This window comes from Merops nubicus, unplaced genomic scaffold, assembly GCF_000691845.1.
Source record: "Merops nubicus isolate BGI_N331 unplaced genomic scaffold, ASM69184v1 scaffold31772, whole genome shotgun sequence".
NCBI lineage: Eukaryota > Metazoa > Chordata > Aves > Coraciiformes > Meropidae > Merops > Merops nubicus.
Window position 1 is genome coordinate 1 of NW_008594824.1, and position 26,870 is coordinate 26,870.

Genomic DNA, 26,870 nt, shown 5'->3' on the forward strand with positions numbered 1-26,870 from the left:
ATAAAATATCTGATGATCTGCAATATTTGTAGAAGCAGAACCCCTGCGCCGGTCTCCTCCCAGAGCAGGAGCTCCAGGAGAGGGGAGGTGCAGGACCTGCAGCGGGACTCTTGCGAGTGAGAATCAAAAGAAGGTCGTTATTTTTTTTGTGGTCCTTTATTCTACATAAGCCTTGATTTTTAATTTCTCTTCTAGCTGAATGCAGAAACCTAACAGGTTTTACATTTACAAACTCTTTTTTTTTTTTTTTGTGGACAAGGAAGGCTTTGACTCTCATTCCTGACAGCGATTTACCTGATACATGGTACTACTTTCATAATGTACGCTTTTCTTTGAGAAAAAAAACATGTAACAAATTGTCTTTACATCTTGGCACCTTGTAAAGTTTTTTTTTTGTTTTTTTTATACAAAAGTTCAATAGTTTGACACTCCCCATTATTAATCACTACTTCACTGATAAACTTTGAAAGTGTGACCCTGGAATTCATCATGCAAAATATTTACTGCAGCAGGAGAAAAACATTATTTTTTTTTTTAAAACAACTTTTTTTTTTTTTTTTCCTTTCAAATATATGAACTTTGTTTAAGACAGCCAGAAAAGGCAGTGGTAAGATGACAGAAGGGGTGGGAAAGTATCAAAAAAACCAGCTTAAACACAAAAACTGTACAAAAATGCTTCGGTCAATGATAACAGGAGAAGGAAAAAAAAAAATAATCTGTCAACTATGTTACAATTTAAAAGCTGAAAAAAAAAAGTCAGGGATTTTCTCCCACATGTCAGCAAACGTCATCCAATATTCTTAAAGCAAGGATAACTAAATAAAATACATGTGCAGCGTATTCTGCAATTCCATTACATACAGTAGTTTTTTTTTTTTCAAAGCTATTTTTTTTTAGTATAGTTAATATAAAGCAGTTGCACAAAAAGCAAAAGGTGTTTTGACAAACAGGTCTGCATTTATTCCTTTTGAGGAATGATATCTAAAAAAAAAAAGGACCTTTCCACCTTTTCCTCCCTCCCCTCCCTCCCCCCAAAAGACAAAGGCTCACACAGACACAGTGGGATATATATGTACAACATAATAAACCCCTCCCTAAAGAAGCAACTGTATATCCAAAGGGATACAGAATCAGAATTGTAAAAATCATAGTGAAGTCTGCTTGATGTAAAGCCTGAGATTTTCAGTTGGTTCTTCTGCGAGGCTGCGACACCTGCCAGATATGTTAAAATCTAATTTTTTATTTCTTTTTCTCTTTTTTTTTTAAATTTTTTTTTTAAATTTTTGCTACAGTCTTTAGACTAAGCATGCAAGACATACAACTAAGTGCAACTGAGTGAAATGTATTTTTTTTTTTTCTTTTATTTACTCATTCCCTAACAGTTTGGACTGAGGTATGCGTACTAACAGTTTCTCATGCTGTTATCTTTACTCATGTCTAGCTACACATGCTGAGGATGAACTAATCTACCAGATTTTTATCCCCCTTCTGGATACCGAACTAACCAGCAAACCACTCAGTTCAGAAGCACAGGGCTCAATCCTCATGATCCCTATCTGGCTACCGCCGGCACGTCACGAAGCTGCCTGGATATAATTTAAACCCAAAAAAAAAAAAAAAAAGTTTCAAATGACCACAGACTGCCCTTTTTTTTTCTTTTTTTTTTTTTTTTTATCTTTTGAAATAGAAAGCAGAGTTGAGTTTTATGAAAGTAACTGCCAATAAAATTTCTTGTACCAAAGCTTATGAGTGGACAGGAGTGTTATTTCCTTTATGAAAAATGCTGACCAAAAACTAAACAAAACTGAGCAAATGTGCCAAGATCAACGAAAACTAAAGCAGTCATCCTAGCACAGTCCCGGAACAGAAGTGGCACAGAATCTGTAGAACCAAAGACCAAAAATATTTTTTTTTTTTCCTTTTAATTCTAGAAATACTATTATGTGGTCCAGTTAAATTGTGGGAGCTTTTCTGTTCTCTTCTGTGTTTTATTAAACTGTCTCCTTTATCTGATACTCTCATCTTCCACGAGATAATTGTGCCTTTGCTTTCTCCAGCTCCCTTCTCGTAGCTCCACCGGTAACACTGATTCCTAGTTTTAGCCTCAAAAGCTCTCCTCGATTCCTCTTTACAGACTTTCATTTTGGTCACTGTAAAGAATTGCAAATAAAAAGTAACAACTTTGGTTCAGACATCTACTTGGCCTTCTAAATTTTCTAGAATAAAGGAGCAGTTTCCCTCTCAGGTTAGCAATAGCCCACATCTTGTCATTTCCCTCTAAATTCTTCAACCTCCTTTGATCAACAATAAGAGGATATTTGGCTTCATAAGATAAAGCATATAACAGAGAACATAATTTACCTTTGTGTAACATCTTTGGTAATTTTAGGAAAAAAAAAGGTACAAAGAAGAATATAAATTAAGCTCTGAAAGGCTTTTTGAAATAATAAAAAAAAAAGCTAGAGTCCTACATAAATAAACGTGTGACGGAGAAGTGGTTGCAGAATGAAAACGTTTGGTGACTGAGGTTTACTGACCTAGCACAACAAATTTTGTATGTCATGTTTGCTTTGAAGAGCCTTGCCAGTTTTGCCTAACAAGCCCCGGCACGAATTCTCTCCTACGGCGAGGTTTCCATACTGGCTGGTGTAATATTGCATAACAATCTTAACTGCAGTACTGGATTTGCACAGCTGAAAATTAACACTTTAGCATTAGTGGGGCTCCGTCCTTATTAACTCCCGGAACAAGTTCAATCTGAAATCTAATTTGTATTCAAACAGATTAATGCCACCAAGCAATCCTGAACTGATGTTTAACCGTGAAACATCACCACGTACAATAACAATTTAATGAAGTCATCTTTCCAACCACTATTTGCAAATGCAAATGCAAAAAGAAAAAAAAAAAAAAATCTTAAATTTAAATTGTAATAATACATGTATAGGTGCCCATCTCGGTAATCTTGGATATTCCAGAAAGGTTTATTGACCCATTAGAACTCACGTTAAAACAACCGAGAACCTGCCACTGTACTATTCATCCTCTGATAAAAGTGAACTCTGTTGGTGCTGCATATATTTGTGCTGTTCAATTTTGTGGCATTTGCTAATATTCACCGTTGCTGCCAAAAAAAAAAATAAAATTTCAAATCCAAACAACAACAAAAAAAGTTCAAATACTGCTTTGTGGAATGAATCTGTGTTGCTTCCTACAGTGTTTCTATGTTCATCTGTCATTCATTCTCATGCTTGCAGTACTTCGTTCCTCTCTCTCCGTTGGACAACCCTTCCACATGTATAGTGCAGCATTTGGGACCTTTTCAAAGAACAACAACAAAAAAAGGAGACACCGAAATGGAATGTTTTCCATAGCTAAAGAAAACATGGTGGCATCTGAAGGGAACTGGAATGAATGACAGAAAAAACTACAAACAATTCAATGACATTCAGCTTCGTATAATAAAAACACCTATTAACATTCATCACAAAGTACAGAAAACGTTGAAGCCTCCGAGAGGCCCTGGGCCCAGATGAGGCCTGAGGTCAGAACTTAAAATGGTAGAGGAGAAGTGGGGCGGGGGGAATAAAAGCAATACATTAAAAAGTTTGGGATAATTTTTTCTTTTAACCCCTCCCCGATATACACGCTCACACGCACACACACATATCCACACACGTGCACACACAGGCCTTCCCCATCCCAAATGGAAGCAAAAAACAAAAACAAGAAACCAACAAAAAAAAAAAAAAAAAAAAAAAAAACCAAAAAAAAAATGGAGTAAAGGCAGTGATAATCAACATGCAGTACTGTGCAAATATGTTGTCCATTGGAATCCTTAAAATCTGGGCAAAGACTTGATCTGCAGTTCAGGTGTACATGCTCAGTTTGATGTCCTCAAGTGTCCAAAATTGGCAGGACCTGCAGTCCACAGCTGGCTGCTAAATGCAAGTGAATCAGTTTAGCAAATTTACAACACTGATGTTGACTGTAAGAGAGGAAAATCCCAAGTACCAAACAAGTCCATCCAATGCACAGAGTACAAATTCCTTTTTTCAACAAAAAGTAGAAAAATCAAAAATACTCCCAAATGGGATACTTGATGGCACTAAGAGTTAACATATTTCATAGTTGTCAAAGTGGACTGAGAATCCTCCAGACTGTACAATAATGGAGAGATTTCACAGCTAAGTTTGACGTGTTCCTCCAATCTTCATTCTCAGGATGACGATGTCAGACATACTCATTCTATGTCCTCATTTACAGGTTCATCTTCATAATCTCTGTCGTGATCGAAATCTGGACTGTGGTTGGCTGTTGTCACTAAGGATAGCGGGCCTTCATTTTCATCTGGATCCAACGGCTCTTCTTTGACATGCACAGGGTGCCTGGAAGAACAGAAACACAGTCCATCAGCCAACGGCTTCTTGAAAAGCTGTTTTGACACTGAGGGTGGTTTGGGGAGAAGGGTGAGGCAGTTTGGGGCTTCAGATTTGGTCTGCCAGGCCTGGGAGCTCCAGGTCACCAAGGAGAAGAGCCTCAACTTTTGTGCTGGCCACCCGAAGCCAAGCGAAGGCTCGGCCAGGCAGGCAGAGCTCAACTTCCCTGGGAAAACACTCTGGGAGGAGCACCTCGACAGCGTTTCCGCCGTGGGATCGAGAGAAAACGCTCTCAGCTGACATATTAAGTTGATTAATACAATCTTTGGGTAAATAAGCAGGACGAGGATGCGGAGAGCAAAGCAGCAGTTTGTCAGGCCGGCGGAGGCTGGGCTAATCATCGCGCGCCGCGTCGCTCGTTAACATGCAGAACCTGTGAGACAACTCTCCAGAGGACGACCCCAAGTGAGGTTCTATCATTAATCAACTTCAAGCAAACACAGCAAAGAGACACCATGATACATGCTTTAAACTCCAAATTAATGCATATTTTTACAAACTGTCAATAAGGGAAGAAAAGCCCTGCCAGGAAACACAAACAGAGAGGAAAAGGCTCGCTCAACACAACAATATGATAAGAAAGCACAGTCCTAACGAGAATAATAACACTGTCAGCTGTAAACAAGGCAGAACATGATCCCCAGCTCATGGTGGGCACAAGGATATACTAAAGAGATGAGATCTGCCAAATTTCTCATTATGGCGTAGCACATGAGTAACCCGTGGGGGAACGGGGCTTGGTCATTCAAAACGGGTAGGAGAACAATTGAAAAATGTTGTTCGTAAATCATATGTACAACAAATCCTATACAAATACAAATTACCTTTTTGGTTTTGTTTTTTGTTTTTTTTGTTCAGCAGCTTTTGAAATGTAAAATAGCCATGTGAGTCAATAGCGTCTTGTTGGTGGGACTTTATAGGAAAGTAGGATTTTATTGACATTACCAAGTATTAATAATGCGACACAGCAACGGAGACCCTGTTTGCTTCCTAAATAATTGATGTTGTAGGCAATCCCTTAAAATAAAGTGTTAATGAGTTCAAGTCCCACTCTGTCTCTCATTGAGTTGATATCCACTTCCTAGAGTCTTGTTTTTTTTTCTCCATATGGGCTGATTTAACCCTTTCACACAGGCTACGTGAAAACATAACCTGAAGCACAAATCTTTCTTGTTAAGAACTTTTTCTCTCCTTGCACAGCTTTGCTCCAAAACGAAAGATCTAAACTAAGTGCATTTTATGTTTCTGTTTTGTGTGGACAAGAATGACAACACTGTTTGTTCTCTGTCGCACTGACAGACAACAAGAATAAAATGCCGAGCAGGGAAAACGTTCTTGGTATCCACATACAGTCCCAAGGTAACCCTGCCCACGTCCAGTGACCCAGGTGAAGCAGCTGTACCTTTGTACAATGTGCAAAGAAAGCTACACCACACCCTGTTATTTATTTTGGCTTGAGCCTGGATCATTTTAGGAAGCATCTGACTTGCTGACTACAGACATTTCTAACGCGAGCGGTGAATGCCTTTCAAGTCCCCGCATATTTCAGCTTCTTGAGTTGTAAAGTGCTAGATCAATACGTGAGTATTAACTGCACCTTCCAACCCATCCAACAAAGGAATGGTGGGGAGGAGTGATGCCCTATCCATGTACACACACCTCTTCCCTTCAAATTCACCAACATTTACCCTATCAACTCATCCCTGGGAGCTGGGGTTCCTTTGCATGTCCTAGTAATTTTTGCAAAAATTACGAGGAGAGACACACTGCTCATACAATTTTGACCTAATTATTGAAAAAGGAGAGATAAAAAAACACACTGTGAGGAGATGATTCAAGTATCAGAGGTTAAGAATTAGCTTAAGAATATAGAAGATCTCGTGAGTGGGTCCTCGTCTCAGAGGTGTGCAGGTGTGAACTGTCCCAGCAGCTCGTGGCCTGAGCCAACATGAAACCACACTGATTATTTGCAACTAGAAAAACTTATATTATGAATAGCCTGTGGGGCCCCTCACTTGGGAGAAAACATGAAATGAAAAACAGAAGAAAAAGGGGGAAAGAGCAGCTCTACATAGAGACCGATAAAGCGTGTGCTGTTTTGTCTTTATGATAAAATTTTTTACTTTTTTTACTGCTCTTTCCATTTAAACCTCTTGTTCATTGGCTTTCTGGTTTGGATGCTGCTGCTGGGCTTATTTTTGGTTGTGGGTTTTTATTTTTTTTTTTTAAGAAATATTATTTTTAATAAATGGATATGGGAAATTTTCAAAGGAGAGAGGAGAGCGCACGTTGTGTGCAGCAGAGGTGGCCTTGGCCCAGATGGGAGTTTCTCCAGGGGCTGCTCAGGGGCCACGTCTCAGCATCCCACCCCATCCCACCCCACCTTGCACTTGGCCAGAGGGCAGAAGCAAAGGGGTGCCAGCAGATCCAATGGGTACCTGCTGGGCTTGCAACCACTGAAATGCTGTGAAAGCTCCTTCAAAGGTCCCCAAACCTTTCCAAAGCAAACTCTGTCCCCCTTCTGGTTTTGTTATGAAAGCAGGTGAAACCAGGTGGTTTTAACCGAGTTTCTCTTTGAGGTTTGGTGTGGTTCCCAGAAGTCAGAAAAACAAAATTTCAGGAGTGAAAAGCAAAGCAAGTGCCAAGTTATGAAAAGGGCTCCTCGACCCCGAGCGAGACAAAGCCAGAGGGCCAGCGAGCCACGGGGAGGCACAGCCACGGCAGCCTCCGCCCGCAGCTCACGTGCTGCACAAACATCAGACAGAGAGCTTGGCAGGAGCTCCATCCCCCAAATTAGGAGGGTTATCTGGGTAATACACCCCCCCGGGGAGAGATCTGCATGGAAAACAACAAAAAAAATTCAACTCCTTGTGCAGTCCGTCACTTGTAACCACAAAGTGGCGTGAGGAGGAAACCTTACTGAATCCCTGATTTTGGCTCCAGCATCTCAGAGCTGCTGAAATAAATAACCTTAAATAAGCTGAAAGGCAAAGGGAGACTTTCATATCTCTCATGTAAGTCTGAATCTACATTTACCACCTCACCCAAATCCCAAAAGAGGGAAGGAAAGCCTCAAGAATTCAGACCGTTGAATTACAGAAAAGGTAAATTCTGGGCTAGGGAAAAAAAACAAACAAAAACCCCCCAAAAAACAGGGGGTGAGGGGAGCAAAAGAAAAAAGGGTTTCCCCATTTTTGTTTTTATAGTAGCAGAATTTCTCCACATTCCTTTTAAGTAGATGCCTAAGACTCCAGAAGGGGTTAACAATAAATAACCTTGCTGAACACAGATTCCCCTTCTTTTCACATCTGAGTAATTCTTTTGTTTGTCCACTCTGGGAACAGAGGAGTTTTTAATAAAGCTGACTGTTGTTTAAAGCCACTGAGTTCTGGTGGTGCACACAGCATGGAGTAGTTTGCTTTGTGGCTACCTTTGGAGCATATCAGGATGAAAGTGTTATGTCCCCAAGCTGTAATTATGCGACTACTTTCTAGTGTTTCAAAAGAAGGGAGAGAGAAGGGAAAAAAAAAAAAAACAAAAAAAAAATCCCTAGCCGTGGTTCAATGTGTCATAAAAAGGAAACGAATGAGCAGTAATAAGACTTCAGCTAAAGTGTTAGACTTCTTAGCTGTCATGTTAACAAGGTCCTTTAAACCTTACAATAAAGTTTAAAGCTTGATTTATTCTAATATACTGAAATTGTTTAAAAAATAATTTGCATTATGACAAGGAAATCTGTTCTGAGAAAAAGATTGGAAATGTCATTAGCAAAGCAGGCTTATGGAAAATAAGAGGCTGCACAGTGTCTGGAAATCCACTGTTGACTCGTGATTTTATTTAGTAAACAGGGTAAACCCCGGGACGTGTGAATAGTGTTCTGGCTTTAGATCCCTTCAAACTACTTAGAAACACCATTTTAATGGGGAAGCTCAGAGGCTGGTATTGGAACATCACCCGGCCACATTTTACTTAAGCAAAAAGAAATGTTCAGCAGAGAACACATATATTATCAATTCTGAGAAAATGAAAACACTCAGGAAACAATCATTTCCATATTACAACAGAAAATTGGATTTTCTGGTGAATAATGAAAATGAGGCATCCCTCCCCCCGACCTCCTCTCTCTCCAGTATTTGTTCTGTGCCCCTCACCTTGGTATCAATGTGCTAAGAGATGATTATTAAGTGCAACAAAGGCCACAGCTATGCACAGTTCTGGAAGATGTCCTAGCCTGTCTCAACTCAGTTATTTTTCCCTCCTCTCAGTCTCTTCAAAGACAACGAAACCTTAGGTGAAATGAGAAGTGCATGAACTACACTAGCCTTGAACTTGCAAAAAAATAATTACTTGGATTAACGCTACATCATAAACATTCAGCCCTGTCTGTAAGGCCAGGAGAAACCCTTGGGAGAAGTCTTGTTTCTGGAGAAAAGCCACGTCCCTCCACTCCTCCTTCACGCCGGCCCTACGTGGTCACGGGCAGAGGATAACAAATTGTGACTAAAACTGCCTCAAGATGAATCCGTTTGTGAGAGACGGAAAGTGTGTCATCCAACGCTACTTTGGGAGAGATAATTAATACTGCACAAACAATCCCTGCAAAAGCTAAACACATTATTTGAATGTTTTGAAGTAAATGGCAAAAGACAATGTTTAAATTAATTATTAATTAAAAATGAATGTTGCCATCTTTAAAGAATTTTTTTTTTTCAAAGCACTTTGTGCACTGATTTAAAATGCTGTGATATCAAAGTACCCAGAGCCTCAGATTCCTTCGTGCCCCCTCCCCTCTGACAACACATTATGCAGGTGGGAAACTTTTTTGCCATTAAATGCTAATTAGTTTCACAACTAATTACTATTGTGGTATTAGGTTAATGTTTTTCTACTTTTTTTTTATTTAAGACTTACTTTTGTAAATCCCTTATTCGAATGACTTTGAAGCAGAAGACTACAAATTAGTTCTCTTTTTAATGCCTAAGGTGAGCCGTGGCCAGTCAGTCAGTGATTTTACAGCCCGTTTCCAGGCACAGGCAGCAGGGAGGCAGCACACGGACACTCGCCCAGGTAGCCCACTGCTCTGCAGAGGTTTTACAGAACTACAGGACTTATAAACTCTGGCCTCCTCGCCAGCCGCCCATTACCCGGTATGTAATTGGAGGGGAGGGGGGAGTTTACAGCTTTGCAAACTCACTCTGTCACCCCATAAATACCGAACACGCCCATCGGGGCATCACACCCTTCCTGCCTTCCCCTGCCCGGGTGCCGCTCACACTGAGCAGGGCCGGTGAGCCCCCTCACCTCATGCAGCTACACAGGCACTCGTTACCCTGCCAGCTCTTGCTAGAATGCTCCTAGTAATTCTCCTTTTGATATTTTAAGAGCAATCTACAAATCACACAGACCTTCACATGTGCCATTGCCAAGGCGTAGCAACACCGTGGTGCGTCCAGCGGCTTTTTTGAGACCTGCCAAACAAGCCCATTTCCCAGCTCTGCCCCACCAGCTGTGCTTGTCACATAGACCAAAGGGGAGAGGAATCACATCTTATTTTCTCCAAGAAACACAGCTGCCTATGAAGTTTTGCAAGGTTTAAAGAAAGTCTCAACAAGTTAACGATCCTACAGCTCTGCGTGCTTGTCGGACAGGATTGAGCTGATGAGTTTTATGTGGAAGTTGGTAAACGGCCCTGTTATATCCTCATCAACCTAAGCACGTCCCCAGATGGAGGGGTCTACTCTTGCTGCTCCGTCCGTGAACCTCAGGAAATGACACGAAGGTCTCCAGAGCCACACTTGAGCAGCTGCTCAGACAACGCCCCGAGCCGCGGCCCTGCCGTACTCACATGGCTTGCATAGGGGAACGTCCTGGACTGCTGTCACTCCCGTTACTGTTCGTGTGCTCCATTGCACCATTGAGCTCTTCCCTCATCGCGTTGGCTAAATTGCCCAGAGTGGGATTTCCCATGGAAGCAGTAGTGTATAGAGGTATACTGTTCTCAGCCATTGAAGCCTGCCAAGGACACAAACAAATGCATGAGGAGCCACGACGGATGTTTTCACACATTGCACAACACGCTCGCTTATTCCAAAGGATCTTTCCCATTTACATTATTTGCAATTACTGTTTCTTAAAATATTGTGTTTTCTCATAGGTATTGCCCTCATTCCACCATGGGAAATTTAACATCATTTACATCTAAGTTTAAGCATCCATAGCTGCATTGGCTTGTGAGAGGAGCAAGCTTCCCACTCCCTATTTGGAATTACACCCCCTGGAAAAAATAAAAACGGCCTTCTCCTATTTCCATTTTGCAAAATTATGTTTGGGGCTTTGGGGTTTTTTGTGCCTTATGTCTGGTTTTTTTTTTTTTTTTCCCTAATGAAATAGGGGGCAAAAATCCAAGTCTTTCAGCTGCTAAGTCCTTCCTACCAGAGCACGTGGGCACCAGGCAGGAGGGCAGTGTGGCTGAGCTCAGTTTTTCTGGTAACAGGATTAGTCCAAGTTGCACCGATCTACCCAAGAGCTGAACCAGTCCACGTTGAGATTTTTTAAACCTCTGAAACTCAGCTTTTACCTTAGCCATTACAGACCTGCCCATTTCATTTCGATTTTTTTCCCTTGTTCTAAAGAAACACCATGCAGAGGCACACTGGAGTTAACTTTCTGAATGGAAATCTTTGTAGGAAGAGAATGAACTGCTAAATATTTTCCTTCTGATTCCCACCGTTCTGCCTGCTAATATTTACTGTGTGTCAGCATTAGCTCATGTTGACGGCGCAGCCCCGCGCCCGGCGCGGCAGCGGTGGGAGTGCAGGAGCCCCGAGCCCTGGCGTTTGGCAGGGATGGGATGTACGGCCTCGGCTTTCCAAGGGGACTCGAAGGACATTTCACCATCTCACCCACCCCAGCTGGGCCTGGCTGAGGTCACCAGCAGCTCTGTGTGAGCACCAGAGAGCCGCAGACGCTGGCTCGGCAGCACTCGACCTGCGGCTGGGGGAGGTCAGCCGGCTGCGGCGGCACAGCCAAAAAACCCATCAGGCTCCAGGTCTGCTTGATGCAAGCCCTGCCCGTGGGAGAGGAACTCATGCAAACGTACTCCCCACCAGCGCTCTCGCCTGCCTCTAATCTGTGGGACAAAACTCCTTGCTTGTTGCTGTCTGAGCTGGCAGAGTTGTTCCCAGGCAAACGCAGACAGAGACTGGGCTGGGCGGAGATGGGATGGGAAGGGGGGGCACGACCAGCCCTGACTGCAGCATCTTCAGGAGCATGAGCCCCTTTTATTCTTCTTTACGTTGACCTCTCTGTGTGCAGCCCTATGTGTCACACATGATTACAAAAGCCATTCTAACAGGGAGGATTATTTTTATCTTCTTGATTCAACAACCGGCAAACTCATTGTGATTAGGGGATGCAAAGAATGGTTCACATTTCCTGCACTTGGCAAAATAATGACTCAAGTTCTTCACCCATAGTGATAACTTGTAATTGCAGTAAAGCAATTTGCTGGGGGAGACATGGGACATGAGGAGTATCTGCTATGAAGATAACATGAGGGGAGTGAGGTGTTTTGGGAGCCCCTGGCAACTCGCTGGGCAAAGAGCGCACGGGTGAGAGCCAGAGTCCCTACACCTTCCACAGAGAGCTGCTGCTCCTCCCTGGCCATGCGGGAGAACAGATGGAGGAGACATAAGAGAGGTCTGGGTGAAGGAGAGGAGCAGCTCTGCCACCCCACAGGAGCAGAAAACCACAGCCTGGCATCGGTGGCACAGAGCACACGGCAGCATCCCCCGGCGTGCCGAGAGGCGGCCGCTGCACACGGGGGACGTGCCAAGAGCCAACCTTTGCAGATGCCCACAGAAGCTGCTCGTTAATTACTGATTAGACTGAACGTAGGCGCTGGCAGGTGAGGTGGCCTCGTGTCCTAGTGGGAATGCTGCTGCCCAAGCGAGGTCAAAACAGCCCACATGGCACCAACCACCCACACAGCTTCACTCAAAGCCCCCTACAGCACCCGCCAGGATTTTGCCTCTGAAATCCAACAAGAGGGGAGAGGAGCAAGGAACCTGCTGGTGTATCCTCAATGGGAACAAGGACCTGTCTCAGTGCAATGAATACTGCTGACCCCCACTGAGTACAAGGGCCACAGGAGCAGTGGCAAATCTGGCCCAGGCTCTTCTCTCCATCCACTCAGTCCCCATGGTGCTGGGGGGGTGTACAAGTACGTGCCCCTTCCAGGGAAAGTGTGAACGGTTTGGAGGTTATCACAGAAGACAAGAATGGATGGAGATGACGACAAAGACACGTGTTTCAGAAATAAAACACGAACAGTTCCGTATGATAAGCATATTAATTGAAATTAGTCACATAGTTAACAATGTGAAGAAATGCAGGATCATTTCATTTTTGCCTTTCAGCCTCATGAATGTAAAATGTGCTTGTAATCTTAATACTATTCAAGAGACAAAGCAGTCTTTAAAAATCATACTTCACAAGACTCAAGGGAAAATAAGTTACTAATGAATGGTATTTACAGTTGCTTCATTTCAACATGCTTTCCTTCCCTCCTCAGAAGTTACTGTATAAACTCAAATAATTAGAAGAAATGCAGAACATTGTTTTGTTCCTAATAATCAGTTTCTTGGTTCTAAAAAGAGAAGTCTGCTAAACCTTCCACAAAAGACATCTGCCCAAGCAAATCCCCATGGCCATCAGTGAAGTTCTCGAGAAGTGACCCTCAACAACCACCTGGGGTGCAACCAGGCCTGGTCTTGCCTCCTGGGTTCATTCACATGATATGGAACAGCCTGGAACCCCCCCGCAAACACACCTCGGCCCTTTGCACGCAGCTCTTTGGTTCACACAGCAAATACTGACTTTACCTGGGGTTTTTGACACAGACTCAGGAATTTGTAGAGAAGGGCAAAAAAATGCCAACATGACACACAGCACATGAAAAAGGGCTGGGGCCATGCACACTTTCAGGCTGCAAGTTATTATTTGGGTACGGACACTTTGTGTATTTCTACATCATGGAAAAAGCACAATTTTTGTCTTACAATTACAGTACAGTTTAAACCAATATTTTTTTTTTTTTAAATAAAAATAGGAGTTGCGACCTTTATTTTTTACCAACAATGGGAGATATGCAAAAATAGCCCTTAAAAGAAAAGGGGGAAAAATGATCTGCTTTCTCTTTAAACCCATGAACAATAGAAGGTCACGTGCCGCAGTATCCTATCATTCAGCACATTAATAGCTGTGCTAGAGTAATTACACTTGTGGTATTTTTGCCTCAAGTGAAATTCTGAAATAAGAGGATGGAAATTATGATACTGCTGATAAATATTAATAAGTGAACTTTTAATTTTTTTGCCACAATATTCAAAATGCTAAGCATCTAGCTAATGCTGAAGCAGCCTGATATGTGTTTGCCTCCAGGGACTATGATGCTTTATGCACTTAAGAAAAAAGTTTAACGGAATTAAAATTTAATATCTAATTAGAGCAAGGCTAATATATTTTGAAATGAGTGGGGAAGACACACGCCTCTGTTGCATATTTGCTACAGTCATTAATCTTACCTGTAAAGCAGCATTGAGAGGTGTGCAGTAGGTGTGGCTGGTCTGTATGTTTTTAATAAGAGAAGGGTTACTGCATAAGAAAAACATAAAAAGGAGAGTTAAATGCAACCAACTTCTGTGCGAGCACTTCAAGCATGTATGCCTTCCTCCCACACCAGAAATCTAGAGCTGAGACTGTTTTTCCACACAAGTTCTCTTCCGTTTCTGTGTTTCTTTTTTTTTTTTCTTAATTAAATTTAATTTAATGTAAAGAAGATATCTGAGTTTTAGGCTATGGTTATCATATTTGCCTTTACTAAAAAAGGAACATCATTATCTCTCGACGTTACCTCACCATGTGTTCTACTACACTGTGTTAGTAGCACATCTTGGCATCTCTGCTCATTTGAGCTGCGTTCAGGGGAAATTCTCCAATACTTGTCGTGCCTGGGAGCCAGTTACCATGTAAAGGTCCATCATGAGGAGGCTATAATCCAAGGCAGGGGACACCTTAAGTACTACTTTGTGCAAATTACTCTTGGCATCACTGGCAGCCGAGTCTCTCGCAGTGGAGCAGGGGACTGGGATGAGAGAGGATTTGCGCTGTTATCTCCTGCCAGGCCAATGGTGAGTGGCCCTGGTGAGGGACCATCCCCACCATCACCCCAAATAGTTTGGGGCTGTGGGCACGGAGGCAGCAGGGCAGGGACTGCTGCACTGCAGTCAAGTGGCACAGACCACGCAGGACAACACGCTGCCCTAAAGGCTGTTCTAATAAAAAATATTCCAGTGTGCTATTTTGGACTCTTACTTTAGTCATCTGAAGTTTACATAGGGGGCTGGATTTGAGGCAAATGAATGCCAAGGATATCCATTCCCTCTTTAGCAGGCATCTAAATACCACTGGTTCCACTGGAGTGGAAAACAATAAATAAAACCCAATGGAACATATAAAAAGTGCCAACGCAAAAAATCTCTGGCTTTATTACTCGCTGGGCATTTTCATTTTTGCTTTTTTTCATGGGGGAATAAGTCATGGTGAGAAGGGCCTTAACTGAGCCCCTCCCACAGGGACCAGCAAGGATCTGTTGTCCTGGAGAGGTGGCCTTCAAGTAAAGGTCAAAGAAAATTGCTTTGGAAACGCCAGGAGTATTTGTTTGTGCTTGTTGTAGACACAGGATGGCCTGTTGATTATAATCTTTACAGCTGGTCTCACTGCACTTTCAAACTTTTTAAAGTTAATTCAGCATTTCTGTCTTCTAAGGACCTCACTCTACTTCTGATTAACAGTAGCAAAAAAGCAGCATACAACTGAAAGCAAAGGAAAATATCAGAATTAAAACTTATCTGAAGCCTTTCCTGGCATGTATCTGTCTTCCTGACAGGTCTACAGAAGCATATCTGTACTAGCATAGATAATTATTTCAGCCTACATTGCACTCTAAACAAATGCTACCAAAACCAGGTCAAAGTAGAGTTATTACTACAGGTATTTGGATTAACAGAGTAGGACACACAAAATACACGTAACAACCAAAAACTTAGTTTCTTTAGCAGCAAAGGTGATGTCACTATTTCGTGAAATGCAAGTCTACATGAGATGGGTAAATCATGCAAAGCAAAGCAACAGCAGAAAAAAAAAATTAAAGCAAGTAAAAGCTCTTACTGTGCAACAAGCTCGCCAAAGTTTTCATCAGGGCAGTATTTTCGAGGACGGCCTCGTTGAATATGACGGCCACGTTTAAACTCTTCATCATCAACAGTCCAAAAGGACCCAAACTCATCCTCTACTCTGATAAAGCACTTATGCAGTGAGAGGTTGGTGCGAATGGCACCCTGGGACAAGAGCAGCAGCAAAGGAGATGAAGTGGAAACAAAGGGACACGGGATCGGGGACAGAACAGACATCAAATACAGGGAAAAGGGAAAAGAAAATAAAATGCAATAAGCATAAGCAAATGGTTTGTGAGGGTTAATATGCATTGCCACCTAAAAGCTACTAGCATGTGATGCAACAAACACCAAGCAAGCAGGGTCAGGGTACTGGTGGGCATACAAACAGTAGTGATGAGATGTTTGTCTTGGTTTCCCTTAACTGAAACAATGTGAAACCACCTGCGGTTGGTCTAACACCAGCTAGCAGCCAAAAGCCTCTACGTTAAACTGTAAGCATGATCCAAGCTAGGCTAAGAAGTTCAAACATGGTGGACATACCCACTGATCTTTTGTGGCCTTCGTTTTTGGAACTCTAGTTCATCCACTGTCCATACTGCCCCTTTAACGTTTTCTACTCGCACAAAACACTTGTGAAGACTAAGATTATGACGCACTGCATTCTGCAGCAAGTATAAAAGAGAAAACATTCAAAAACTTTCTATCAGAAAATGCTCATCATTGTCCAAGAACAGCAGCACAGTCAGCTTGACAGTCCTCATTTTGCAATGCAAAGCCCCTTCCCCTCCCCGCACCCGCTTGCTCTCCCCAGCTCTTTACATCTTATTTTTTGCAAAGACAAAATAAATATAACAGCTTAAACCCAAGAAACCCAAGATTAGAAATCCATCTAAATCGTATCAATTATCCCCAGTGTGAATGAGAACAGCCATCATTTTAGACATGCACGTTGCACAGTACAGCACATTTCATACACAACTCAAGAACATTGCTTAGACAGTTTCAAAACAACTATACACGCTCTGCAAAAAGAAACTTCTCCCCTGGAAAAGAAAGCAGTTAGAGAGAACAGAAAGGATTTCACCTAAGTACAGACGGCTCAGTCTGGCAGAGAGGGGCTGGAGCTGCTGTCGCTGTGGTTTCCCACAGCTGGATTAATGGGAATCAGGTGCTGGACCTCCATCCACACCCACGGCAGGGACTGGGGGGTCGGCAGCACCCCACCGGCCAGCACGGCACCGGCTCCTGCCTTCACGGCTTGCTCTTATATGGAAGTTGGCTCCTATTTCTGGCAGACTACTGTACTGACTGATCTGAGCCTCTGCCAAGTGAAAACATGAGGAGGGCTCTCCGAAACAAAGTGATAATATCCCCACAGCTCATCACCCAGAGGGACCCGTGCTCATGGCACCCGATGCTCAGATGTCCTCTCGGCAGCTCGGCGCCGAGGCAGAACGAGCCTGGCCAACCCCTCCGACGTGCTCGGACCTTTGCTGAAGCCAGGCAGAATGACACCTCACTTTGTCAAGGCAAGCTGTGGCTTTCCTGTCCCTGCTCCCCCTGAAAAGGTGCCGAGAGCCTTGTTAGTCCTCCAACAGAGTGCCACGCTCCTTCCCCACTGTGTGACTTTTCTCAGCAAATACCCAACCACAAAGCCACTCAGATTTGCCCACGGGGCTTTTCCCCAGTGCCATGGAAAGGGGCTCGGTAAACAGGGAAAACAGAAGCAGCCATTTGCTGAAAATATGCAGGCGAACAAACTCCATCCATCCATCATCACTGGCACCATTGATTTAGTCAATCTGGTTGACTCGTTAGCAGGCACAATGCCAGCCAAACACATGGCCTGGGTCTAGGCAACCAAGAGACTACAATTTTTTTTCCTTCCATCGTCGTGTCGTCTCCCTTTTCTTTTTTTTTTAATGAACATCAGGTCTGGATGGGGAATGGGAGCCCTCATCATGTCTAAATCACTGTGCAAACAAAGGGTACGCATAGTGCATTTGTCATGGAAATTAAGAGGCAATGGTCTGAGTGCCTGGAAGTGGAAGGCCAAGAGTCTTCTGCTACTTTTCCATTGCTCTAGCACAGACCCCACACTCCCATCCCTGGTACAGGGGAAGATTCAGGGCTCCAACTGCCTTTGCTCAGCAAATTCTTGAGTGCCAACACATCTCTTCTGGCTGCAGGTGCCTATTCCTGGCACTTCCACACTGACCTGCTTGTGAAATGGTGGAAAAATAGATCTTGAACATGCTTTTCCTCTCAACAAGGCAGAGATCTAGCAAATTCTAGAAATCTACCTTCCTGTCAGGGCTGCTTCCTTCTACCCTTACTGTCTCCTGTTCTCAGTTTTTAATGATTTTTTTTTTTTTTCCCTCACATCTATTGTAGATTTCACTACTTTTGAAATTTTTGGCACAATCCCTGATTTTGAGGTGGAGGAAAAACATGCAAAGGCCCCACACCTTATGAGCTAAAATCAGCCAGCTCAGCAAGTGCTGGTGGGTGCCGCACTAGTGCAACCTGACACAGGGCTGCCGGCCCACATCTGGGTAACTCAGGCAGTTTCCTGTGAAAATGGGAACACTGTCAAGTCTGGAGTGAAATGTAAGAATAATAACACTATTTCCCCTAGTGAAAGCTGATCTTGTAGCTCATACAGCAGTTGATCAAATGTGCACAGCAAAGTTCAGAGAAGGGGGTCCTCAGAGTTTGTAAACAGTGTCTAAATGCACAGTTGAGAAGAAACACCCAAGTTCTTCTTTACAGGCATTTAATGCTGGAGAAATACTTCATAGTATCTTCTTGTTCCTTGAAGTCAACATGTAATTGCTGGTTAAGGCTGCTGGATTGGGCTCTTGCTGAATACCTCCAGACAGACGAGTTGAATATTTGCAAGATGTCCATGAAGTGTTGCCCCTGCTTTCTATTTTCCATGTGAACACTTATTTAAGGAATTGATGGCAGAAAAAAATAGTTTTCTTTCCCCTGCCTCTGGATACTTACTATCTAAGAGTCTTATCTGAACAGTACCCAAATGTTTTGGAGCCACACCTGCAGCCTGTGCCTCATGGCTGCCATTCAGTGCCAGCAAATTACTCCAAAAAATAAAAGCAAACAGACATTGCCTCTGACCTGTCAGAACCAGTTCACAGTGCTCCCCCAGCAATCAGCTTAACAGAAAAATTAGGAGCTATTATTGTAAGATTATATATTTACCTTTTTAAAAATATTTGTATGCAAGCCACTTTTGCAGAAAAATTACCCTGAACATGCTTGAATGTAGTAAATGAAAGGGTTTGTTATTTTAATAACTGCTCAGGCTCTGCTGTACTGCATTTTGGGAAAGAGGTTCATTTTTTAAAGGTCTTTATTCCTGCACTCTTCTGTGTTTTTCAAAGAGGGCTCAGGGAAGCTTGCCCACACGAAACTCTGACCCTAAACTTGGGGAACACTGACCCAAATGCCCCCTAAGCATTAGCTGAAGGTGAGCGCAAATCAGCACATATATATTCAAATTATTCTGATTCTGCAATTAGCCCCTCACGCTTGTTCTGTGCCCTGTGGGCTTCCCATCATGCCAATCCTGAGCTGCATTTTCATCCCTGCTGTTCCTGAACACTGGCATAAATCTGAGCAGTCTTCAGCACAAAATCCTGTGTTACTTTGAGCAGTTGCCAATTTTGCTAGCGCTGGTGGAACTCAGGGTGAAGCTTTTCTTCCCTGTTAGGTGCAGCACGACCTGGACACCTGCACAAGGTCAAGGTGTCCAGGAAGCCCAAATGGTACCTGCTTCCCCAGAGCACACCTTGTCCTTCTGCAAGCCCCAGGGTCTGCAGCTCAGCCTCTCTCCTCCTCCTCCACAGTAGCTCACTCTAAATGCATGTGGCTTCTGGGACTGGATTTTAAGTGATGCACACAGCTAATTCCTAAAACTAGCCTCACAGGTGATGCAGCCAGGCTGCCTGGTGCCTTCTTCCACTCTTCCCTCCACTTCCCTTCCCTTTGCTGCTGAAATTAAATAGGATTTTTACTTCAGCACCCACACCTGCAGCTGCTGAAAAATCCTACTGGAACCACTCCAGCAGCACAAGACAGGCAGGTCTAAAAGGATCTTAAATCAGGGAAAGTTAATTTCCTTGCTGGATAGTGAGGAAGCTGCGAAGTGAAACACTGCTCATGTGTTCCAACTGCAGTGAAGAATCAAAGCAGCAATCACAGAGACTTTTCCTGAAGCTAAGAGCTTCTAGACCAATGTTGAAAATGTATAAAATTGCACTGGGATCAGAATTAAAAGCAAAATATACTACTAAAAACCAAGCTAACTTCCAAGGACCATCTTTAGCTCCATTCTAAGTGCAGGCTGAGACAGGAAAAACAGAAAGAGCTGATGAAACAGCCATGTATGGGACATAAACAGTGTACCTGGTCACCTGAGGTTGGTGAAAGCAACAGAGTTGCCTAGATTAAGAGAGGCTTGAAGTACCAGGGGTGCAATTTTTACAGCGATACAAGATCCCGTTATTTGAGGCATTAAATTTGTAATGGCACATGCTTCAGAAGCCAGTGTGGCTATTATAATGCTATATAGAAGGGAAGGAGTGGCCCCTCCAAAATATAAAATAAAATTAACTCCCCACACCTTTTATCTAACAATATCTGAGATAGCTATGGTAGGAAATCAAGAGTGCCAAATAACAGGTTTCCTTCAGTTCAACACATTTCTTATTGTGGGGCTTGATTCTTGCATATTATGTTCAACAACCTTCTGCTGTGTGATTTAGAAAAGAAAAAAAAAATGTAAAGAGGAAGTATATAACAGATCTGTGTATGTATTTAAGAGTCAACTGACCGAGGAAAGAAATCCACTGATCTACAGATCCTAGGGAAAAAAAGTGGTGGTTGTGATTACAGTCTGCAGAACTACAAAGACAAACCGTGTATCTTCTACTGACACAATAACTTTACCTCTTTCCTTTTTTTTTTTTTCCTAACACGTTCCAGCTGAAGGGCTTGAGTTTCACTGCTAGCAGCAACCACACAGAGGAACTCGTGGCATAATCACAGAACATAAAAGCCAATAATGGGGATTCAATTAGTGGTTTTCAAAGGCAGAAGAATTTTTCTGCCAAATATCAAATTGTTCCTGCAGATAAGGCACCCAGTGTGTGTCAAAACTGCCGATCTAAATTTTCATGTCCACATGTCGTTACAATTTGTTATGTCATCAGCAATGTCTATTCTGTGCATGTCAGCTCTCACAGGCAAGAGGCAGAGGCGGGCTGGGGCTTACCTTCCACGTCGCCGCGTTGCGCCTGAAGTAAGCAAACATTCGCGTGAACCAGTTGTAGATTTCGTTTAGTGTTAGCTGTTTTTCTGGAGATTCCAGGATGGCCTTGTGAAGCAAAGCGATTGCAAGATCAGTTACAGGCACACCACTACAAAATACACTCGCAGTTTTACTTTACCAGATACGAAAAGGGAAGGAAGAAAGGAAGAAAGAAGAGATGCGGAGCAAAAAAAAATCCAAAGGAGGGTTTTCACAATACGAACTAAGATTAATGGCTGTATTTAACAGTTCAATGGCAAAATTCAAAATGGAATTATCTAATTGTTTTGAGTTTTTATTTCTGTTTCCTTACAGAAATATTAATTTATTAGTCATTCATAAAGCAGAATCAAAGAGAAATGCAAAACATTTCACTAGCTGATTAAAGCTCAGTAATTATTTAGAGCTCAGATTAATTCTAGGGATCAGAGATTACTGTAGCTTGTGATAATTGACTTGCCATCTTTAAACAGGCTCATTTTCACTGTTGTGTGAAATGAATTTCCTAATAATCACATCGTATTGTAATACTTAATCAAAAGCAATTATGTTATATATTGCAGTTCTAAAAACCCTTATAGTAAAGGTTTGAGCATTTGAGCACGCTTACATACCAAAGGTTTGAAAATCTATTTAATCCAGAGTGCGCACATATAGGGAGATATTTTTTTCCTAATCCAAATGCGTGTGTTTGGCTCAGCTTACCTGTCTAATTAAAGATGCATACGTGAATGGTGGTCTAACTTCTGCGTTCTTATAAAATTCTTGGTTCTGGGCAATATCTGCTAAATAAGAGCAGTTGTTCTGTTATCATCACAGCCTGCCAGGCTGCAGCCAACCGCAGGCCGCCCCGGCGAAAGGGGCCGCGCCACCGGAGCCCCGTTACCTGAAGAAATGGGGACGTTGTACTTGTCCGAGTACCGCCTCCGGATGGGCCCCACGTTGTGCATGCTGGTGGTAGTGATGACCGAGGGTCCCTGCGTGACGGGAGTGATGGGCGCAGTCGGGGTGGTGGGAGTATGAGGTAAGCTCTGCGGAGACGCCTCGGACGCAGTCTTGGAAAGCGTGACGCTCGATACCAGATTCAGCTGCGGAGGGGAGGACGGGGACTTCGTTAGGAACAGCCTTCCTGCTAATTAAGGGCTGCAGAGAAAATTCTCGATAACGGAGTCCTCGAAGCAGACAGCGCAGCCCCAGCGCTTGCCTCCTTCAGCACAGAGTGCTGCTGTAACCTCCGTCAGAGCCGGCGAAGACAGACAGACATTTCTGAATAGATTTTAGAAAGGAAGAACGTAGCCTGCTGCCACAACTGCAAGTCGTGGATTCTGTTCTAAACCTCAAAACAAGATCCCACACAGTACGTAATCGTTTTAATATTTTATTTTAGGTCCATTGTTTCACAACCTAAGCCACATACATCTCTTATTTCCAGGCCATCATTATGCGTGGCTTTCTAATCAGTCTTCTTGGATATTTCATTGAAGGCATCAGGCTTAAAATAAAAGGCCAGACTTTCCTAGGGACGTACTAGGGAGAAATGCAATCTCTCTCTTCAGCATTTGGGCTTTTTTTTTTCCCCCCCTCTGTTCATCCATTTTAAAAGCAAAGCCCAGAGTAGGTTAACACTGGAATAATTTAATTAATCACACCGCATGAAATACTGCAAGCATTCATCCCAGCAGAAGTGGCACTGCTCTTTTTTTTTCCTCCTAGGACGGGAGGAATCGTCACTACCTGCACAAAGCCCAGCCCTGGACAAATGGCAGCTTGCCACAGCAGGCTGTAAAACACAACTGCCTCCAGGATTGTGTAGCAAACCCAGCTCCAACTCAAGCTTTTTCGATACACAACCCTATTTATATAACCAGCATCCACATTCCTCCCCGACGCTTTCCTTTTGCCCTACAACGTCCTTTGAAAGACGATGCTCCGTCGCAATAGGTCACGCCTGCTGAAGTATTTTAAACAAACAACCCGATCTCTTAACTATAACATCAGAAAGGAGGGCTGAGAAAAGGGCTCTTTGACTACTTCCACATTTCCTTCCCTTAGGCAGTTTTGTGAATAATATTGGTGAAATCCCGACCCCATCGAAGTCAGTAGCAAAATTCCTACTGAATTCAACTGCCATAATTTCACAACTTTTGTCCAGCATTAAAATTCTTTTTTGCTGGACATTAAACCTTTTATGATGAAGGCAAGGCGCACTACTTGGCTATGCCCCCAAATATCTCATGCTTATCCATAAGTCACCGCATTCATTTTCCTTGTATGAAAGTAACCAGATAAGAAAACTCCTATTAGCATCCCTTGTGTGGGTTAATAGCCACAAACAATGTCTCTTTCTAAAAATAATAGGATTTATCCAAAACAACAGTAGTGGAAAATAAAGGGCTCTACTATTTCAGAAAGGACACCAACACAAGAAGCCCACTGCCCAGGGAAAGCAACAGATCCATTATGATTGCTCTTCCCTCCTGACCGTGGAGGAATGACGCTGACGAACGATGCGTCGCCTTCCAGTGGGACAGATTTAACACTCTGTGCCAAAGCTGGAGAGCGTGAACCCCACGAGGGATGGCGAAGGGGGTGAAACGTGGGCACGGGTTTCCCAGAGACTCCCGTGCCCTGCTCAAAGCCCTGCTGCCACGTTCCACCACCCAGAGCTCAGCCCGTTTGTTGTTGACTGGCGTGATTTAAGGACACTGATTAGGGACATGTATAACGTCTCCCTGTTATCCATCCATCCATCTATTACATATGATAAAAGGACCAGTGACGATAATAACAGCACAACTGACAGGTCTCACCATGAAATTAAATCTACTGTATTTTATCTCAGTTTCTAAATGGACATTTTAACAGTCCAATAACTGCGAGCAAATCTGCATCAATTTTAAGCGCCCGTCTCCAGCGCAGGCTCGGCAGCTGGGCCCTCCCGTTGGAAAGATCACTGCTCGTGCTTCATCATTACAGCTCCAACCACTCCATTTCAAAAGAGCCCCCTTCCTTTCTTAGCACGTGAAAACTTAACATTTAATCTGTTTCTACTAGGGAACCGCGAGAAAGGATCCACAAAGGTCAGAGCTCCCTGCTTAAAGAATTGGAATCGAGTTAAATTTCTTTAGGCTTTTCAGCGTAGGTAGCAAAGAGGAATAAACACAGAAGAGGACGAGCAAAGGGGGGGGCTTTAACAGGCTTGACAAATGACACTGCGATTCACACCCACTGCTGGGCTGCCACTAATAAGCTACAGAGGAAGCAGCCAATCTCAGCTAATTACCAGATAAAATTGTATTGTAAGGACTCTAATTAGGAGATGCTTATGGAGGTGATCTAATGATTAAACGCTGCATCCAAGTGACCCCACCATCAATGTGCAGTGGTGCAAGATGTCACCGGAATATTTTGTAGAAACAGTAATTTTATTTCAAGGAGGGGAGGCAGTAATATTTGTAATAATGGCTATGAGGTAAACTAATTAAAAGACAGTTCCTAAAGGAAGACTGTGGCTTTGAGCAGCTGTGGCCGTTCCAAAACAAAGTGCCAAATCTCAACAGAGGAGCTGCAGTCAAGTGGAAAATTTCTGCCTGACCTCTGCTCTTGCTATTAATTTGCAGGAAAACTAATGACACATATACATATTCCCACAAAATTGTTCTAATTGCTAATTTGCCAAAGGAGCCCAGTTTCCAAATTAAACATGACTGCAGTCTGTGAGGAAAGAGAGAACAAAAAGCTGGAACGCAGCGAGTCTGCCGCGTTTCACCTCCGCCGACCGTTTGCGAGCCTGAACCAACAAGTTAATGAAACACGACCTCGTCGATCGCCAGCAAAGTTCTCCCCTTTTCCGTGTTTTATTTGACAACTCTCTCCTTGTCCAGCCAGAATCCAATCCCTGCCAGTGCTGCCACCAAAACACGGGCTCGGGTAAGGGAGGAGAGCGCTGCGCTCCCTCCGCAGACCCGCGCTGCTCCTTTCTTTGTTGCATCTCTAGCGCCAGGGCTGAAAAATCGGTTGTGAATTAGAGCAGAATAACAAATTATGAATGGTGTTGGTTTTGTTGCCATCTTGAATTATTAATCTGAACGGTAAACTATTAAATCTTAATATTGGCATCAATTAGAAACATGGAAGCGGCCGTGGATGGTTGTGCGGGGCAAAGACCAGGGAGGGACCGGGATGGGAGGGTTTCTTTTCCTGATGGAAACTCGACACAGTTTCTCCCTGTTTGCATTTTCTATTTAAAAACTAGTTACTGTGATTAGAAAAGTTGTTCACGCTGGTATTTTGTACACAGCCTGTTTCCCACATACTGTAATTTTTTGGACGAGGTATCTCTGCTGTCAGAGGGGAGGGAGCCTCAGTCACAGAGTTAGCACTCTAGAGAGCGAGAACTCCTGCACTGCAGTACAGCACAACACGGGGCACTCTCCAATACCCTGGGGACTACAGCCCTTGCATCAAAGAGTTAAAGGTTTTTGTAATGTTTCTACTGGGGATGGGGGAAGGAGGATTTCCTCCATCCTTAAAAAAAAAACCCCAAAACCCCTGACAACACTATCCCGAAAACAAGAAGAGGAAAAAAAAAAACCACACACCACACCACAGAAAACCCATCAAACCCCACGAGTTTTAGGTCCTAAATTCTACAAATTCAATCACTGAACCTTGCTGGGCGCTTTATTCAGTTTTGGTTTTTGAGAACAGTTCCTCATCATGTTTTAACTTAATCCTAAATGCCATAATTGTTTCAGCATTCAATATCCTTCTTAGGACTTTATTATTAACCTTCCCTTTCAAGAAGCAGTCATGTCTTCCTATTAAAGGTGAAGACTGAGTCATTTTCTTTTTTTCCTTTAGATATAAACAAGGCAGAGAGGTAACCCTCTCCTTCACCCCGTAAAATACATTTCCAGTAAGTGGCTCTCCCATTAGAGCTCAGTCTGATTTTTTTTTTTTTTTGTGTAAACATTTTACATGACAATAGCAGCTGCACATAAAATAGCCCCTGAAACTCTTTCAAGAAGAAAAAAATAAATATATGTATTTCTAAGTGTCCCAGGAGGGCCATACCCACTGTGGCAGGGCAGTGACTCCTCCGTGATGGGTGCTGCTGCTCTGGTCCTAACCAGGGCTGAGGATTTGTCTGCACCGAGTTCCCAGGACTGAAACGCTCTGGAGCAGAGACTCCTTTTCTTGACACTGAGGGTGGGAGAGAAATCTAATGCTGGGCCTAAAACTTTGTGAAATACTGTGTCTTCCTCTCCCGTTTCAGCCTGGACACATTAGTGTATTAGATGCAGAGCCTGGCAGGCAGCAATCACTTAGCAGGTGTTGTTATTGGCAGGAATACTGAGGAAACTGAAGCTGAGGAGTGAGACTTAATGAAAACCAGTATATAAAAACAGCTTTTGTTGTGCTTGAGAATCTCTCTTTATTGCTGCGTATCGTTATTTTTGCAAACTATAAAGTATGGCTACAGCAGCTAAAATGCCCAGTCATTACCTCAACAGTTAAAAGACTATTTTTTTTTTTTAATGCTTTGTTATTACAGTTGCTAAAAACAGTATTTCAAAACAATCATAACTGCTATGGTTAGGGTAAAAAAAATACATTAAAGAAGGGATATCTAAGAGTGCATTTTATTTAAAGTGCCAAAAGTTTCTTTACAAGTTTTCTGTCTGCTTTTAAAAGATGGTTATAGCATCTAGTATGCAGGATTACTTGTTGGTTGATGCTTTTTACTTTTCTTTCTCTCCTTACAAACTTCCACATAAGTTAATCCCCCCAAAGAAAGCACATTTCCATTTCAACCTAACAAGCTGATCACTAACACCAATGAAAATAGCATGTAGGGAA

The 26,870-nt window shown here is 43.0% G+C and overlaps 1 protein-coding gene across 1 annotated transcript in view; it reads right to left on the minus strand.

Annotated features, from left to right (window-relative positions):
• Nucleotides 1–3,288: 3,288 nt before the first annotated feature.
• Nucleotides 3,289–26,870, minus strand: part of FOXP1 (forkhead box P1) — a gene marked incomplete at its 5' end in the record, with an annotated part of 33,582 nt that continues 10,000 nt past the window's right edge. The window contains 7 exons of the mRNA XM_008935887.1: nucleotides 3,289–4,388; nucleotides 10,285–10,451; nucleotides 14,024–14,093; nucleotides 16,217–16,338; nucleotides 20,973–21,074; nucleotides 21,714–21,790; nucleotides 21,895–22,096. Of these exons, the coding sequence (XP_008934135.1) occupies nucleotides 4,244–4,388; nucleotides 10,285–10,451; nucleotides 14,024–14,093; nucleotides 16,217–16,338; nucleotides 20,973–21,074; nucleotides 21,714–21,790; nucleotides 21,895–22,096 (885 nt within the window). The remainder of the gene's footprint in view (nucleotides 4,389–10,284; nucleotides 10,452–14,023; nucleotides 14,094–16,216; nucleotides 16,339–20,972; nucleotides 21,075–21,713; nucleotides 21,791–21,894; nucleotides 22,097–26,870) is intronic.